We start from the raw sequence: 19,695 nt of genomic DNA on the forward strand, positions 1-19,695 counted from the left end.
GAAGTTTCAAATACACCATGTCCAACTCTAACCACTGTTCTACAAGTGAAGCACAAAGATCTCCATCTAGAATGTATGTTGGAAGATAGCAGATGGCATACAGTGCAATGACCTAAGGGAACTACTTCAGTTCTCCAGACAGAGAGGCCAAGAGTAGTACAAGAAGATCAATCTGAAGTTAAATGATGTGAGGTTCTCAAGAGACTCCCAGAGCAGCCAGGGACTCAACAAAACTCACAAATACAAGAAGAAAAAACAAACAACAACAAATCCACCTCATTAAAGGTAAGAATTCAAGTAGTTTTAATCCCCATGCAGTGACTACAGAATAGAAATCATGTAACAAGTGAGTACAGATGTAACAAGTGAGTTACAAATGTGAGAACACTGACACTGCAGGGAAATCAGCATCTCTATGAATACAGTACTTCAGAGTTAAGTCTAAAGAAAATCACATAGAAAAACAAAAATGACCATTTCGGAAGAAGAAAGCTTATATATTTATAGGAAAAGCGCTGGTTTTAGAATCAAATATTTAAATTTTTGTACTTGTCAAAGTGAACAAACATATATAAACCTTATAACCCACAAAATAAAATGAGTTTTAAATTAAGCAGACAAAACTAGTTTACCCTGTTAAAAGTCAGGACAAAGTCATCCTTATGAATAGGCACAGAAGTTGGAAAACTCCTAGATACTGGTAAGATTCAATTTGAAAATTAACTTACATACACCTATGATCTATCTATTTAATCTACTGTTAAAAATTATTTCAAAATATTTCAAGTGGTCCAACAATTGGAGCAGGGGCTGTCTAAAACTGTTGCCTGTCTGTGAAATCCATTCCCCTAACTGGACTGCCTCATCTGGCCTCAGTGGGATGCACCTAATCCTGCAAACATTTGATTTGCCAGGGTGGGGGATATGGAAGGGTGGGGTGAAGCACCCTCTCAAGAAGAGAAGGGAATAGGAGGAGGGACTGTGTTAAGGAGTGACCAGGAGTGGGGGCAGCGATTGGAAATTTAAAATGAATAAATAAATTAATGGAAAAAAATAAAAAGCGTGCCAATTTTTTTTTAAAACTTCAAAATAAAGTAATTTGTTGATAAAGGCTGTAACGGAATTAGTAAAAGTAAATCAAATATACATAATTTATCTATCTTTTTTTAAAAAATTGAAACAATTTATTACAGTAGTTTAAAAAATTTTTTTCTGTTACTAAGTGTTTATTCTCTCTTTCTTACAAACAGTAACAGTGGATAACCAAACAGTATATGAAAGAAGTTTTTCTTAGCTATCCCAGCTAATAAATCACACACACAAAAATAAAATTTAAACACTATCACCTAGTGGATTAAGAAATCTAGGCAAGCACTCAAAAAGAGAGAGGGAGGGGAGAGGGAGGAAGAAAAAGAGGACGAGAGGAGGAGGAAAAAAAAAGATCTAAGAAACTACAAAAACTTTAGAATCTGATACAACTTATAAAGCCAGGTGTGGCAACTAAGGCCTTTGATTTCAGGGAAGGCATGAGAAACAAGCATTTCAAGGTACATGGAGAGTTTTAAACTAGCCTGGGCTACATGAGACCATGTGGGATGGTGAGAAGAGGAGGGATGAGGGAAGGAAAGATCTTACAAAGAAATGTTATGTGGTACTGGGCTCATAAATTGGTATCTGTACTAAAATGAGATCGAAGATTCATAATTTCCATTTGAAATGTTTTCCACTTAAAAAAAGAAAGACAACTTGAAATCATTAATATGAGAAGACCCAAACCTAAAGTGCTGCTACCATGATCCAGCTAGCACTAAGAAAATTCCTCTGCGCCAGTTACTTCAGCAGCTGCTTTCTTTTCAGGAACACAAGAAGTAGAGGAAGTCTTAGAGATAAGCAAGTATCTTACAGGAACACTTTAAAAGATTATCTAATACAACACAACAATGTAAAATAAATTATCAAATAGTCAGCTTCAAGCAGTGGAATGATACATAGTGTAAGGATCTTAACACTGCTGATTTCTGATCAGTACAATCTCTTGAGAAAAAAGGAAACCAATGCCAGATGAGGGAGGGATGGATGTGGAAAACATCCCTGGTAAAGGAAATAGGCTAATCAAGGGCCCCATCCCTAGCAGGAAGTTTCTCAACTCATTCAAAACCATCTGAATTTATTAAGTGCTATAATATTATATTAAGCTCTGCAATAGCCAGTCACAATCAATATGACCATGCTTCTCTCGTGGGAGGCACAGACGATCCAAACACTTCAGGGCTTGATAAATAACCATGGGCTAAGTACTACTTAGAAAGAAAACCAGTGCCCTGAGAGGAGCAAAGAGAAAGCTGGCAGAAGTGCATGGCAGAACTGAAGAAGGGCTGGAAGAGATAGATGCCTCGGAGGTTAAGCAAACATACTTACAGCTCTTTCGAAGGAATGGAGATTGGCTCCCAACACCCATATCGAGTAGCTCACAACCACCTGTAACTTCAGCTCTAGGAGATCTGATACTCTCTTCTGGCCTGTGAGTAATCACACACCACACACACACACACACACACACACACACACACACACACACACACGTTTTAATAAGTGAGAAAAGGAAAGCAAAGCTTGTCAACAGAGGGCAAAGAAAAAGATAAAAGATGAGGTCATTCAAGTAGACAACAGTCAAATAACCCACTATTACCAATTTTGATCTTTTACTATCTAAAGTCAATACATACAGAAATTTTTAGAATGAGTGAATGTCTGTATGTGCTTTGGAAGAAGTGGAAGAGAACTAATCATAACACTAAGATTCTGATAAGAGTACTTTAAGGTTCAGAGATCTATGGAGCAGAGGCATGAAGAATTTAAGAGCCAGAGGAGGCACACTCTGAAATGCTGTGTCTGGACGAAAACTCAAGAGCAGCTGTGATGACTTACACAGGACCAAGCACGGCTAGGAAAGGGCTCATGAGGCTCCACTTCTAGCTGAGGAGCTACTGGCTGCTGAAGAAGGGTTAAGTTATTGTCTTGAGACACCCTGTCAAATGCCCCCCAAACCTATGTGCATCCAGGCAGCACTCATTAGACATAATGCATTGGGGGAGAGGGGCTGAAGGTAGGGAGACTGAGCTGACTCTGATCAAGATACATTATATACATATATGGAATTGTCAAATAAAAAGACTCTTTGTTTTAGAAAAACAGGGGCTAAGATACTCCTTAGAAGACTACTATAGTACTCCAATGAGAATTAGTATGTATGTATTCTACATTGGTCAAGAGAGGACAGAGTAAATGGCAGAAAGTACAGGGTGAATACATGAAAGGCTCAGAGGCTCTCAACTGGTTAAAAACGTAAGACTCCTTCACCACAAAGGTGTATATCCAAGCTGAGCCTATAACACGGGATTCCTAATGTACTTTAAAGTCACTACTGCCTAAACCATTAAACCATGACTGAAACATTTAATGCTAATGTAAGATAGTTTTCCTAAGGATCTGAAGAGCCCAAACACTGTCTCTGAACTAAAAAGTAACTGTTGTTGAACCTACCTATCTACATACTAAACACTGTACAGAAATAAGCTCAATCAAAATCCCTATATACCCTTCTCCAAAATTAAAATTGGCTCTATTTGCAATGTTTTAAAAAGATATGTCAATGTGACTTACTATGTGCTTGGCTCTGTTCATTCATATGCAACTACCTAAGCTGGGTATTGTCTGCATTTTCTACTCCTGCTCCCTTTTAATAGGTGAAGCAGCAGGTAATGGTAGATAGATTCCCCAAAATTCAAAACCTAGACCCTAAACTCAGAAACGAAAAGGTCTTTACTCACTGACTGTGGGTTTTTTTTTTTTTAAAGTCCTTATCTTTACAGAATCTGGCCTGATAACAGGTACATAGAGTTTACATGGGTATTCACTTTATGTACATTTTCTTTATGCACTTTTACACATTAATACTAAGTTTTACAATAAGAAGGTAAGCAAAATTAATTGAGCTTTCTAGTTTTAAGTCAAGGTATTTGTCAATATAACAAAATTACAACTGATTTTAAAAACTGGCAGATCTGGCTTTCCTAAGCCCAGGAAAAGCAGCGGCTGGAGCTAGAGTAGCTGTTCCCGTTACTGCAGTTTGCTCCTAACAAATCCTATGCTTCCAGCTCTCAGGACTCAGGCTACTTGTCTAATCGTAGACTAACCCAACATATAGCATGTTCATCTGATGCTCATTTAGAATACAGTAACATTTAATGTACACATATTTGAGTTATCATCAGATGTGGCCACAGCAATAACTCTGGACACTTCACCTGTAAAAGAGAACAGTAATAGCATGGGCTGGAGAGATGGCTCATTGGTTAAGAGCACTGACTATTCTTCCAGAGGACCTGAGTTCAATTCCCAGCCACCACATGGTGGCTCATAGCCATCTATAATAGGACCAGATGCCTTCTTCTTGTGTGTCTGGATATAGCTACAGTATACTCGTAAACATAAAATAAATAAATCTTTAAAAAACAAAACCAAATAGCACATCTATGAAACACTAAGCTCAGGACCTGTGAGTCAGCATTCAGCATCAATGCAGAATCTACTGTCAATGACCACTCATTTCCAATATTATAGGCAATATAGCATCAATATAGTGTATTTTTGTTTGATTAAATACTCCAGCACAATTAAAAAACAAATCAGTAAATAAACCTTCGAAATGCCTTTTCTATGATATTACTGGAAAAGATGTACATTATATTTTAAAAGACAGATTTGGGGTTTTTTTTTAAGATTTATTTTATGTATATGAGAACACTGCAGCTGTCTTCAGACACACCAGAAGAGGGCATCAGATCCCATTACAGATAATCACAGATGGTGCTGAGTCACCATGTGGTTGCTGGGAATTGAACTCAGGACCTCTGGAAGAGCAGTCAGTGCTCTTAACCACTGGGATCTGGATAATTTGTTCAAATAATTCTTTTTGCATCATATCCAACCAGTACAAAACTACAACTTAAACTACTTTTCTCCCCTCAAAGTCAATAAATAAGGCAAGTCTTCCTACAACATAAAAGCTGTGGAGGTAGGCTAGGTACAGTAACACATCTTTGTAATCCCTGCATGCAGGACACTGAGGACATGGAACTGAGTTCAAAATCTGTCTGTGCCACGTAACAAGCTTGAGGTCAGCCTGGAATACACAGTGACATCTTGCTGCATGTGGAAAAGAAAACTGGCTACAGCAGGTTAGGAGTGGAGGAGCCTGCCTGCAATCCAAGCACTTGGGAGGCTGATACAGGAGGATCACTGTATTTTGCCAAAGCAGCTGCATGTAGAGTTTTAGAAATCTGTGGTAGGATGCAAAAGTAATAAAATTATAGAGAAAAGTACCACAGAAGGTGACACAAACATAGTCTTTTGGGGTAGGAGATTGTGGCCCGGCAATGGCACATGCAGGACAGCACTTACCATCACACTCAGGGTCTTAGCTGCTGTCTGCTCCCACTGTCACAACACCCACCAGGACAGAGACAGAGACACACTTACTGTTGTGGCTCCAGCACCTCACCACAGTGCCTAGTAGTAATGGATGTTACTATTATTACCATGCCAATAGATGATACAAGTCACAGAGTTGCAAATGAGTAAATTCTATACCTTATGTTTCTAACTGAGATATCAAATATGCACAAAACATTTTCACAGATTTATCCAGACTCAATGCTTTAAAAAGTAACAAAGGAAAATCTGGAAACTGTGTTAGATGTAATTTAGTTAACTCCTTAACCCTACTCCCTCCCCCCACTACCCCCCAAAACAAACAAAAACCCATAGTTAAACACTTATTATTTTAGGGTTTTGTTTTTGGATTTATTCATTTTATGTGCGTCTTGCCTATGTGTGCACTGCAAGCATGCTTGGTGCCCATAGAGGTCAGAAGAGAGCATCAAATCCTCTGGAACTGCCACCAAGTGGGTATTAGAAATCCAATTTGGGCCTTTACAGGAGCAAAAAGTGTTCTTAAGCACCGAGCAATTTCTCCAGCCCTTGTGCTATTTATTTACTATGAGTGTAACTGTAATTGCAACTCAAAAGACCATGTTTCTCTCACCTTCTGTGGTACTTTTCTTTATAATGTTAGCACTTATTTCTGCCTCCTACCAACATAGCTCTAAAACTTTACATGTGGCTGCTGTGGCTAAACACTGTGCTTCTCCTGTATCACCTCCGAAATACTCAGACTGCAGGAATGCTCCTCCACTCCTATCCTGGTGTAGCCATTTCTTCTCTGCATGCAGCAAGCTGTCACTGTGTTGCCTAGGCTGATTTTGAACTTCTATCTGTATGTGGTGCTTGGACTTGAGCATTCTGGTGTGCTAAGTACGTAGAAGCCAGAGTGGGACATCGGCTATCTTCCTCTATCATTCTCTACCTTACTGCCTTCAGATGGTTATCTCTACTGAGGCAAAAAACTGGCTGTTTAGGCAAGACTGGATGACCAGGGAACTCTCAGCCTGCCTGGGCTCCTTACTGCTGAGGTTATAGGCAAGATAGTCTGGAACTCCTTAGCTAGTAAGAAACACAGATGAGGATAACCTTGAGCTACTGATTCTCAGGCCTCCACTCCTCCAGAACTAGGATTACAGGCATGCGCTTATGCAGTACTAGGAATCGAGCACTGGTCCTTGTGCATGCTGGGCAAGCAAGCTCTGTACCAACTAAGAGATATACCCAGCCCAAAACTCTTTGGTTTCTACATAATGGATTACAAGTTTTAAAACTGATCATTATACTATAGACCAGCTGCATACCACAAAGTATAAACTTCTAAAGAGCATAGAACTAAAACAAAATGTACAAAATGTTACTAATCAGTGCATCCTTCTAAATTCTAGAATTACAAGATTTACTTATAAATTTAACATATATTCAAGTCAACTGAAATTGTTTTAAAAGATGATGGTAGTAGCTTAAACTATTAACAGCAGTACTCAGCATCGGGGAAGGGAGACAAAAGAAGAATTGAATTCAAGGCTAGCCTCAGCTACAAAGTTAGTCTGGGGTCATTCTTGATTTTATGAGACCTCATCTCAAAACAATATTCATAACAAAAACTTTTTTTTAACACTAGCACCAATATCAAAACAGTAAAAACTCCTAAAATAACCAGGAGAAAATGAATTTTTGTATTTCTGAGACATGATCTCTGTGTAGCCCTGGCTGTCCTGAACTGACTCTGTAGACCAGGCTAGCCTCAAACTCACAAAGACCTGCAGCCTCTGCCTCCCCACTGAAAATGGAAATTTTTATCTTAAGAATAGGAATTTACTCTATTTTTTAAAACATAAAAGGTTTTAGGAAACTTAAACAAACTTACTATCCATAGAAAAAATTACCTTTACTTTGACCTTTCTGTCAATTCTGTCAGCACAAAAACACCTTGTTCTGACAGGAAACTAAAAATGCACGTGTGACAAGATCTACTGACACATTCTTTCACTGTACCCACAGTTAAGACTTAGTACAATACATTACAAATACAACAGCTCAAGCCCTACGTATACCACACCAATGCTATGTTTCATGACACAAAGTTTGGCACTGCTGGCTTTACCTCTAACAGTACAGCCAATCATTCAAATCCAATTATTCTATCCATTTTCAAGTTATAAAACCAAACTCCTGACTCATTCCCTTCATACCTACCAAGCTTCTCTTCTCACTCATTATTAAGAATTTATCTGCTTAAGAAGAAATGGAAATAAAGCACCTGGTTGGCCCATAAAGGAGCAACCTGAAGCCACTCTTCTCTGCAATAAATAAATTAAGCAGTGCTCTAGGTCAAAGACAGCAAAAGGCCTATTTTTATTGCTGGTTTAAAAAGAAAATGCTATTCAGAAGCAGCAAGTTGGACTAAGTTTGAAACTTGGTAAACTATCCTATCCTAATGTCTATCTCTTCCCACCAGATTAAATATAGCCAAACTTACAAGTTTTTGTTTTTTTGGGTTGTTTTTGTTTTTGAGGGATTGGTTTTTTTTTTTTTTAATTGGATATTGCCTTTCAAAGTTTAGAGTGGAAACAAAAAAATATTCCAGTCAACATTTCATGAAAATCATTCTAAATAAAAGTTGTCTCTTTTTTAATTTGACATTTAATAAAAATTCTAACAAGTTAGCAGTGCTGCCCCTCCCCCAGTTCCCTGCCCCATGCTTGTCACCAGTTACTAGGCTACTCAGTGGGGACTTGGCAGTGAGTGTGAAAGCACGCTTTGCAGGCCTGCGATGTTCTACAGCTAGGCACATGAGGATGGACATCATGGGAATTTAAAGCTGGGCTCCTGTCTTTCAGGAGACTCAATTATTAACACAGCATAGCTAAATCAAGAAAGAAAATGACATCTCCAACAATTTCATCAAGTCTATTATTTAAAAGACACCCCCAAAAAAAGATTTTAAAAAGTTTTTTTATCCTTAAAGACATTTCCCTAACAGCACTCTGATCTAGTTTATTTATTCTGATTTATTCTTAACAACTGTACTGAGATTATACTAGGTCTCTAAATAGAAAAGGATTAAACAGCAGGTAAGTCAGAGGCAGAACACCATTTCTAAGGGGGGAAAAAAGCAACTAACTGTAATTTCCCCTCAAACCAAACAAGAAACAGTCCTCTAAATACCCACCAGAGCTCTAAAAGCCAGAGACTGCTTCCAGCTCCTTCACTGTTGGTGAGTATGGCTGACACTATCACCACAACAAGTAAGAGGAAGCAGTACGTCTTCCTCAAATCTGAAATAAAAGCTCACTTTACAAGCTCCAACCATGAAAACATCTATTAGGAAAACAGCATTCTATCAATAAGTTATGAAGATATCTTACTTAAAAATTACATGATGTAATGAGGACTACCGGCCAATTTACACAAATTAAAGCTTTAATGAATAGCATCTAAAATGTTGAACACACCAACATACTTACAAAGCCTGTGCCTAAAATACATTCTGGTGGAAACTATAGTACAAACTGAGCGAAGTAGGTGGGGAAGCATCTCTATAACAAATCATAAATGGTGGTAGATACAATAAAGTGAAAATCTTAAGCCTCAATGTCTTAAAGCACATATGAAACAAACACTCAACAGTTAACTATCAAATTAAAACTTGTTTAATACTTACTCAGCAACCAATCTCTATCTATAAAGACTGATGTGATAATTAGTTTTGTTCATTAGCTTAGCTATTTTCTATAGTTCTTAAGTTTCAAAAATGTGCCTGGCAGTGGTGGCGCATGCCTTTAATCCCAGCACTTGGGAGGCAAAGACAGGTGGATTTCTGAGTTCAAGGCCAGCCTGGTCTACAAAGTGAGTTCCAGGACAGCCAGGGCTACACAGAGAAACCCTGTCTTGAAACCCCCCCCCCCCCCCCAAAAAAAAAGTTTCAAAAATGTTCAGCTGTTGAAAAAAAAAAACACTGTGCCTCACTTGATAGATTCCTGGGAATCCTTACAATAGCTAGCAACGGTTTTAAAAGGTGTAAATCATTTTTAAGTCAATCTACATTATAATTTCAGACATACCCACTAGGAAAAACAAAATTGTTTCTCAGACACAAACATTTCACTACACAGCAAAACAAGAAAATAGCCAAGGAGGACACTGTCGAAATTTGTACTGTTTCCTCCAAAGTGATACAACTTGAAAATCCAGAAGCCACAGCAACTTCCTTCAGCCACTTTCTGTGGTTCAGCCAATGAAAACGTTCCTAGTAATTATTACTACCATTTCCTTACATAATTAAGCAACTACAGGACAAGTCAGAGAACCATCCGCAAACTTGTTTCAACTTTTGAGTAACTGTTATCAGGTGTGCTAGTAAACAAACCTCACTACTAATTCAGATGAGCACCATGCACTGAACGCCTTCTCCTTTATTTGTTCAGTGTCATCAACAGAGAATTCCTTTTCAGTCATTTGCCTGTGCATGTGTGCGTGCACACATGCCTCCCTGCACTTTTTTTCTCATGTTTTGTCAATTATTTTCTCAACTGCTTAAACCTTCATGAGGGGCAGAGAAGGAAAGATGGTTAGTGAATAAACACATTTGTGACTCATGGACGCAAGCCTGACCAGAACCACAAAACTGTCATCTGACTGCCACTGATCACTGTCAACACATAGCACATATCCCCATCAGACACCCACAAGAAATAACTCGAAGAGTCATCAGGATTTTATTGTTTTATATATAAAGCAGGAAAGAAACATTTTTTTAAAAGTATGGCAGCCTTTGTAATTTTATTTACTGAATAAAGGATTCTTTCCCAATAATCTATACTTAGTTTGACATATATTCATAGTTTTCCCTTTTGCTAGCTTAAATATGCCTAATGCAAGCTTTCTGCTTCCATTTCATAATGTTACCGTGAGAATCAAATGAATTAACCCCACAGATTAATCTTAGCTCATATTAAATGTTGATCACAATCACTAACAGCCTATAAATATGTATTTCTGGCTATGTAACTCCATTCTCTATTTTAAACTACTCTGAATTTACAATAAATAGAGTTTTCTGAAAAGACTTTCTCTTTTCATTCATATATATTAAAAGATAAACATCTTATCAAGCTATCGGACTTTCTATAGCACCACACTGGAATTCTAACCCGAAGTTGAGGCACTTAATCATCAATTCAGGGGCCATGGGTAAATTCTACTGACTCTCTTCAGCCACAAAGTTTTATGGCACTGACTTGGATTTATGCCCTTTATCAAGATTCAGGCCAACTCACCAATATTTGCTGTGTTTATTCTTAGGAATAGACTTTGGAGATTTTGTGTATATCAGAATTTCAAATGCACTCTTTGGCATAGCAGTTTCACTTTTAACAAGCTGACATACAGTAGCAGGTGTACAGATACAAAAGTGTAAATACAATTATATAAATTATACTCATTGCAATAACAATATCCTGGAAAGGAGCCAAACTTCTCCATCCAAAAGGCATCGATGCCTGGAGCATCATGATGAAAGCTACTCAACCTTACAAAACTGGAGAATGAAAAGTACTGGCTCACACAAGTTCTACAACTGCTGTGCCAAAAACAGAAGAGCGGGGCTGCAAAATGAGTGTCTGATTTTCTAACAAGGGCATGAGAAACAAAAGCACCCTATGTAAAACAACCACAGAACTGGACTCTTAAGCACTTTAGGTTCCCTGAGAACAAGAAATGTCACTTAGGGAAGAAAGCAACTGTTTAGCACTGCATTTATGGTGGGCCTAGCTTTATGTATGATTACATCCAAGAAAATAACCCTTCAATTCCCAGTGAAGCACCCAAATATTTAGCCACAGAGGTGTTTCTAGGTGCCATAAGATCTCAATATCATAATTTATGTGTAAAAGCACACGTTCTAAATCACCTTGCCACAGTAAGCCACTGGAAACACTGCTCTTGAAATAACACTTTCCAAGTGTGTTGTCTTGAGTAACAAGTACCAGAGCTCATACTTTGAAACAAAGTGACATTCTGTGTAATATGGCAACAAAGCCAGAAGTCCCAACAAAGGTATATAACATGTTTTATATTTTATAAGTAACAAATGTTGCATTGATTCTAGTTTTTAGACCCAGTCTTTATTTTAGATCTATCATCAACATATGCTCAAAAAAGATATAAACTAAATTATTCCTACAGGAGGAATACTTTATTTCTTAAAACAATCTATACTAAACCTAACAGGTAACTATCTGCCCAAAATCAAGGTCCTGTCAAGAATTCAGAAATTTCCATCTATTCTCAAAGTTAAAGTATTCCAAATAGAAAACTACATAAAATCACCACTTGTTTAAGCTATCTGGGTAATGGATTGATTTTTTTTCCAAGGGAGATTTTTCTCACTTACCACATTGTATTCCTGTCATTGAAAGAGCAACCACTTTAGGATTTTTTAAATTAAAATGTACAAAAGGAGGATTTATTTTTAAGAATTTTAGCCTAATGTAATAATAACATAACACATTGTCAAGAAGCACACTCCAAAGCACACAGGGAAATGGACAAGAAAGTTGTTTTGTGCAGAATTTATCGGGCTCTTTTGGTTTGTACCCATCTTACTGCCCATGTGTAGAGACACTTTGGGCTACTTTTCAAAGTTGAAATTAAAGTGCTAAAAACTTGCCTCCTTCTGTGGTCTCACATAAATAATAAACCTCAAAATAAACCATAGCTGCTCTAGAGCTGAGTGTTTTGCTGTCTCCAAGCTTTATCGCTGCCACTGCGCATACCGCAGCGGGTGACATCAGATCGAAACTACAGGGTTTCGTAGGGTACCAAACACTCCTCCAGAGCCAGCCCCGACTACCCACCCTCCTGCTGCAGGTGACACCCCCGGGTCTCCGCGGACACGCTCCCAGGACCTGAGAATCCTCACCCGGGGCGACTTTCCAGGCGCGGGACCTGTTGCACGTCGCCTCCCAGCGCGAGCCGGAGCCAGGCACCGGCAGCCGTGCACCTGCCCGGGCGGCAGGCGCACCCCCAGCCCGCCCTCCAGCCTTCCCTCCCCGCCCCCGGTCGCCCCCGGCTGCCGCCCGCGGGGAGGGCGGAGCGAGGTTCCCCCGCCGCCCCCCACCGCCCGCCCGCCCGCCCGCCGCCCGGCTGGCCGTGAGGTTCTCACCTTAGCGGCCGCGGCCCTGGCGGACATCTTGTCTCTCTCCGCGCCGCGCGAAGCTCCTCGGACCCGAAACTCCGCGCCGCCGGCCCGCCCGCTCCTCACGCCACCGTCCGCATAAACATCTCCCGGGGACGAGCGGAGCAGGGGCGGGGGAGGCCGGAAAGGCCCGGCCCACGGGGAGGGGATTCAAGTGGGACAAAAGTCCGGGAAGCGTCCGCCCCGCCCGGGCTTCTCCGCGGGGCACACCCGGCCGCCTGCTCGGCCTCCGCCGCCTTCGGTCCGCTCGCCGCCCCGCAGTACCAGGGCCTCCAGCTGTCCCCTCCGCCCTCGGGCGTCTCCTCAAAAGCCTGCTCCCGCACGTAACTTCCCCGGAACGCGCGGCCGCCGAGAGACGTGCCGTCGGCAGGCAGAGCCGTCGCGGGCAACTCAGGCAGCCACGCAAAACCTGCCGGACCGGGCCATTGAGCATGCCCAGCCGGCGGGGGCGGGGCCTCCGCGAGGGGCGGGGCCAAGCCGGGTCCGACCCCCGCGCGGAAGGAAAAGCTCAGCTATCCAAGTAACTTGCTAGGCGGTTTCCGCTGCCTCGCGATCCATCCTGTTTGTTTTTTATCACAGATCCGGCAGAATTCGCCCCCTTCCCCCCAGAACCCTTAATCCCTGTGTACTAAAGCTTTTTGACTCCCTACAGAGACTCGGTCTACTCTCTCCTCAGCCAGCCACCCCAGATCAGCCCCACGCAGGAGTGTGACAAGAAAGGTCGGCCTGGCCAATACCCAACTAGCCTTGCAAGTTACAATGGTCACAACTGTCACCATGTGTCTCGGCATTGTTACCCCATTGGAGATAAGTGTGTTTTTGTTTAAAGCATAACAGAAGCGTTCTAGAAGGCTCAGAACAAACCGACTGCTTTAAACCAGGTACAGATCTGGACACTGAGGGGAACAAGCATCCAGAGATAAACCCAGCCCCCTTCTCCCGCCTCTCTAGAAAGGGATCTCAATGGAATATTTTGAGCTATCAATGTTGCTGAAATTCTTGGCCCCTGAAGAGACAGATCAGGCTGCCTGCCTTTCTAAACCAGAAAAGGATGTAAGTACACGCAGAATTCAACAAGTCCAATAGGCCACTGTGCAAACTTTGGCCAACTGCCTTGCTGAACAGAAAAAAAGTAGGAAACTATTTCGAACGTCATTAATTTACATTCTGTATACTGCAAAGCTCTTCATGAATATTAGATAATTTTAGTAACATTAAATAACATCCTTAAAGTATCTAGTATAGTGCTGTAGTAGCCACACAAGGAAGAGGGAGACATAAGCATCCGTTTTTAGACTATTGTTTTCTGGTGAGAATTCAACTACATGACCAAATTAAACTTAATTTTAACTTGGAAATATCCATATATGAAATGTAAACATCAATTAAGGTTTCAAAGTCAAGTATTTTGCAACTCTAAGCTAGCTGAACCAGAAAAGAGCATCATGCAAACCAAACCCTATTTCTTGGCATGGAGGAAAACAATTAAAGTTGTTTTTGTTTTGTTTTGTTTTAGTTGTGATGTGTGTGATTGTTTCATGGGCAAAGTTTCTGTGTTCTCTTAAAAGGGATGATTAAATTTATCCTATGAGAAAACAGCATTATAAAAGACTTAGGTGGGCTGTGGCTGAGAAAGTGGTTCCTGAAAGACTTTGACACCAGAGCATGCCCATTTAATAAGGGATGCACTCTGCAAACCGGCCTAGAGGCAGGAAAGGTGTTTGATGCACCTACCTACCCCTTCCCTTTTCTCATTGGTCAATCAGTTTATCAAGTCGTCCATTATGTAAGCTAACTATTAGATCACTGCAGCTTGTCCATCTCTAATACACCTGATGGGTCTTATCTTTGCCATGGCTTAAAAAAAAAATGAAATCAAGGAAAAACATTTCTATTTCAGAATACTTTGCTTTAAAAAGTGTGTCGATTAAATTTTTCCAAATAATGTAAACCATTCTTAAAATTTCTAGTAGTATTTTGAGTAACCTGATTAAATTACCTAAATTGAACTGTATGCCACACTAGGTAAGTTGAATAGATATTCCTAATATCTAAACTAAACTAAACTATATTTGTATATCTTCCCCAAATAACAAAGAAAGGGTCCCATCATTTATAGAAATGAAGGTGCAGGTGCCATAATGAAACCTGTTAATTTGTATCCTAACAAAAATAAATTTAAAACTCAGTTTAAAGAAAAACACTTTTGGAGGAATCTATCTCCATCTCTTAAGTATATCTGACAGGAGGAGGGGGTGCTTCTCTAGAGTTTATGGGGGGTGCTTCAACATGGAGTGGAGAGCATAGGGCATAATCTCAGAGACACTTCAACTTAACTTCAACAAGAGTCTATCCAGTGAACATCAAAAGTTCTTAGAGTATACCATGACATTAATGATTACTGATAGATGTGGCTACACTCTCATGGATTTAAATCTGAATGGGAGAAATGCAAGTAAGTTAGAGAATCTGGTTGAGTGTTACAAGAAAGTACGACCAAAAATCTCCCTTTGTGTGCAGATTTCTTTCTGATCTGATGCACAGGAACAGGAAACTGAAAACCACAACACTCAGAAGCACAACTTCCTGTGGGATTTCTGCTGTCTGCGGTCAGAACGAAAGGAACTGCACACAGAATCTTTAGAAATCTTAGACCTGCTAAGTAACACGGCCTTGACTCAATGAGCTGTGTCTACACTTACTCATTACATATGTATATTTACGTTTCCAATGTAAAAAAAAAAAAAAAGAAAGAAAGAAAGAAACAAAAATATATAGTAATGTTGCTTTTTGTTAAGTGCTGTGGGTTTACTCTTGAAAAGAAAGTGGAAATGTTGGGCACCATGAGGTGGCCTTGATAATGCAACAGAGGAGAGTATACTAAAATCTGCTATTAACAATAGGGTACTGTCACTGAGCGTTCTGACCAGGCCACATCACGAAGGAGTCTGTGGGGGTGCTTCAGGACTTTCATATGCCCGTAGTCACAGAACAGAGAGCAAAATGGGATGAAAACTTTCTCTGATTTGTCAAATTTCTAGAGTCCTTAAACAGTCTGGGCATGGTGGGGCCTGCCTTTAACCCCAGCAGAGGACAGAGGCTGAGGCAGGCAGACCTCAGTGAGTCCCAGGCCAGCTGGTCTGCATAGTGAGATCTAGGACAGCCAGAACTACATAGAGAGGAGAGACCCACCTCAATGTATGTAAACCAGTGGGGGAGTAAGTTCTTTATTTTTACCAAATAGGTCCCAGGTCCTTAGGCTTGGCTCGTAACCTGCTGAGCCATCTCACCAGCCCTTATTTGTATCTTATTTTAAAATAAACATTATAAATTGTATACTTAAAGGTTACTAAAAATTTTATAGTATATATATTTCACTACAATAAAGATACAAAAATACTGTTAATGATCAATACAATTTGATTTTTACCATGAGTGAATATTAACTGTACATATTAGTAGGTTTTGCTGTTACATTTCCATAAATGTAAAAGCATTGGCAGTGCTTGCGCCATATCTATCCTCCCACTTCCTCTCCCTTGTTCTTCCCTGTGTCATTTCTTTTTTTTTTTTTTTAATAGTTCATATAAACACTAAAATAAAATCTTTCTGAAATTCTCTTCAGGGTAAAGAAGAGTATTTCTAACCTGGCCTATTTGACACCACAACTCAAAAACAAAAACACCGCTCCCTTAGAGCCATCCCCCCTCCAACTGCAACAAGTGACACTTTTTCTCTTGTCTTGAATAGTCCACAAACAAAAGTACAGCAATGCCAGGAGTGCAGAACCTGAAGGTGGCCTGCCTCACCTCTAAGCAGCGGGTTGTTTTTCTTCACAGTATCCTGTGTGCCTCTTCTGAGCTCCCTCCCCCGACCCCATGGTTCTCCTCTCCCTAGCCCAAGCCGCTCTTCTCCTAACACCCCTGGAAAAGGATGCTGAGGAATGGAAACTCTTCCCTGCCCAGAGGAGCCCCTCTTCTCACCTTCCCCGTGAGCTGCAATGCCCACCCTGTGCTCCTTTCATCTGTGTCCCCATCACTCCATCCTCTCTTGGACCACAGAATTCTACCTTAGAATTTGAGCTTCCTCTGCTGTCTCCTATTTAAAACAGAGAAACAAAATATTCATTGATCCATACCCACTGACTACCTACAAAAGCTCACTGCAGTGAACATGGACAGGATCCCAGTGCATAGGAACACTGTACTTGGCTGGAGATGGGGGTGGGGCGGGGCTTATGGTCTTGAATCTTAGTTCCCATTTGAGATCTATATTTTGGAAATAAATGTCTCAGAGACAGAGGAAGTTGCACTCTGGACTCTGGGCCTATGCTGTCCCATCTTCCTCCCTCCAGTCACTTCCTAGGAGACGGTCTGGGCTATCTTGCTAGCACACCTCAGGAAGTCTATGTTGTTCCTTTCCCAGCTGCTTCCGACTCTGGCAAGGATCCAAGCAAGGGACAGGGGCTACTCTGTGCGGGAACAAGTACATTTGCCAACACAAGAGCCCCAGGCAGCAGTGACACTTCCTGTCTGATGGGCAGCTGGTGAGGGGTCCAACTTGGTTGGAGGTAAATCCTTGGCCAGCATAGACTGAATAACCAAGGAATCTAGTGATTGGGGGTGGGGATGGGGTGTGTGGCGGCAGTTAACATCCCCCATCTTTCTTCTTGGTGGGAGCAGTTGGATGGGGACTCATTTTGCCCATACCTTACACTCAGCGGGGATTTTAAGTCATTTGAGGAGGGGGATCCTAGCAAACCAGCAGGCCAAGCACCCACAGAGGTAGGACCCGGTCCCTGTGAAGGCCTGTGCTGCTTTCAAGCCTTCTAGGCTAAGACTGGTTCTGTTCCTGGGTTTAGGATCTCCACTGGCTCTTTCCAACCTTCCTAAGTCTAGGTGTGCTAGTCACTTCTGGCCAGCTCAAAGCATCCTCTCAGGTCAAGCCACAAATCGAAATGGTATCATTCCTCACAGGAGCTAAAAATCTCTGAGATTTACATTTAAAAGCAGTGTTGCGCAATATGAGCGGTAAAATGTGTGCTAATATTTTACATTTTAAGCTTCTCTTTCTGTAGAATGACATTGACTGGCAAATAAGTATGACAAATCATGATAGCAACCACTGATGGGAAAAACAACCACCACCAGGTTTAGGCTGTAATTAAGGGCTTTCCTGGCACTTTTTCTTATGTTGGGAACAGGATCTGATTTCCATTTTGCATCAAGATCCAGATACAGGAGGAGATTATTCCACCTCTCCCTATAGATTGCTCAATTGGTAGCAAGCCTCCCCAGAGCTGCCCACAAGCTGTTTCTCTGTGTTAAGGCATGCCCAAATCGTCTGGATCTTCCCTCCTCCCTAATTTTACAAGTAATATACAGTTTTAAAATCCACTGTGCTCACATTCCAGCTGCCCATAAATACTATCATTTAAACCTAAATAGAAAGTTTGTCTCCAGATTGCTTTCTGGGCTTTGACTTATTTATGTGTGTGTCTATGTGTCTGTGTCTGTGTCTGTGTCTGTCTCTGTCTCTGTCTTCCCCCACCTTTCTCTCTCATGTGTATGTGTAGTATGTGCCCGCACATGTGTGTACATGCTAAGTAAGATGTGCTAAGGAGTCCCTGAACCCTTTTTCCTCTACTGTTAGCATCTTGCATGTCCCTAAAACATTGAACATCTCTTGGTTCACATTAGACAACCAACTCAACTGTCAAGTTCTGCCAATCAAATCCCCCACTATCCCACAGTGCTGAAAATTAAACACAGGGCCTCACACATGTTAGACAAGCACTCTACCACTGAATTCATTCATTCACTCACTCTTTCTTCTTGTCTTTTTCTTTTCTTCTCTTCTCCTCCTCCTCCTTTTCCTAGTCTTCTGCTTTCTTCTTCTTCTTTTCTTGAGACTGCCTCATGTACCCAAGACTGCCTTATACTCACTATGTAGCAGAAGATGACCTGGTATTTCTGACTGTTCTGCCCACATCTCCCACACGCTGAGATCACAGATGGACATCATCACACCTGATTTGAGAGTTAACTCTTTTACGTTCACTTACATTCTTCCTTTTGTTGGTCAATTTCTCCTACTTCCTAGATATTAGGAAGACTTTTTTGAACATATTAGTTTTTAAACTTCCACATTTTCCAGAAGTCCATGTGAACATCAAGTGGTGGTTTGAATAAGAATGATCTCCACAGGCTCATATATTTGAATGCTTGTTTCCAACTGGTGGAACTACTTTGAAGGATGAGGAGGTGTGGCCTTGGTGGAGGTAGGCTTAGTCTTCAAAGGCCCACACCACTCCCAGTTAGCTCTCATTGCCTCATGGTCCTGTCTCAAGATGTAATCTTTTGGCTACTGCTCCAATGCCATGCCTCCTGCCATGCTCCCAAATGATGGTCATGACTCATTCTCTGAAACTGTAAGTACCCAATAAACTTTTTCTTCTATAAGCTGTCTTAGTCTATTTGCAATAATAGAAAAGTAACTAAGACACATCATCAGATCAGACAGTCTGTATTACCAGAAAGTAGAAGGACAAGGCAAAGTATACATTTATATTCATATTTTCTCATTCTCTCTGTCTCTCTAGCTCTCTCTCATGGGGGTGGGGTGTCATATATAGCCCAGGTTGGCCTTGGATTTGCTGTGTAGTGGGGGAATGACCTAGAACTTTTGCGCTTCCCACCTCTACCTCTCAAGTTTGGGGATCACAGGCCTGGGCCACCATACTTTGCTTAGCACATTTCTTATTCAGTTCAAGACCCATTTTCCCTAAGGCTCAACTCTATGACAGAGCTACCATGAGATACTTTCAGGGCCTCAAACACTACTGGATATAAGAATAAGACATCTACCTTTCCCTAGTTCTAAGTGTGTTGTCCAAAGATAGCAGGGAGAATCCAAATCAATGGATTAGTGGGGAAAAAGAAGCTTCTCAGTGTCTCCAGAAGGGCCCATATACTAAAGGCCTGTCAGCCTGT

At 41.0% G+C, this 19,695-nt stretch overlaps 1 protein-coding gene across 11 annotated transcripts in view; it reads right to left on the minus strand.

Annotated features, from left to right (window-relative positions):
- Tjp1 (tight junction protein 1) overlaps nucleotides 1–19,695 on the minus strand; it is a 326,594-nt gene that overhangs the window by 65,399 nt on the left and 241,500 nt on the right. Inside the window, exon 1 of one of the 11 annotated variants that reach the window (XM_034494595.2) lies at nucleotides 12,671–13,139. The exons of 9 other annotated variants lie outside the window; for them this stretch is intronic. In XM_034494595.2, coding sequence (XP_034350486.1) covers nucleotides 12,671–12,697 — 27 coding nt within the window. In that variant the 5' untranslated portion in view covers nucleotides 12,698–13,139. Of the gene's footprint in view, nucleotides 1–12,670; nucleotides 13,140–19,695 lie in introns of those variants that run through there. One more of the 11 variants, XM_034494577.2, reaches the window with a different exon arrangement.

The sequence above is a fragment of the Arvicanthis niloticus genome, chromosome 1, assembly GCF_011762505.2.
Source record: "Arvicanthis niloticus isolate mArvNil1 chromosome 1, mArvNil1.pat.X, whole genome shotgun sequence".
Lineage (NCBI taxonomy): Eukaryota > Metazoa > Chordata > Mammalia > Rodentia > Muridae > Arvicanthis > Arvicanthis niloticus.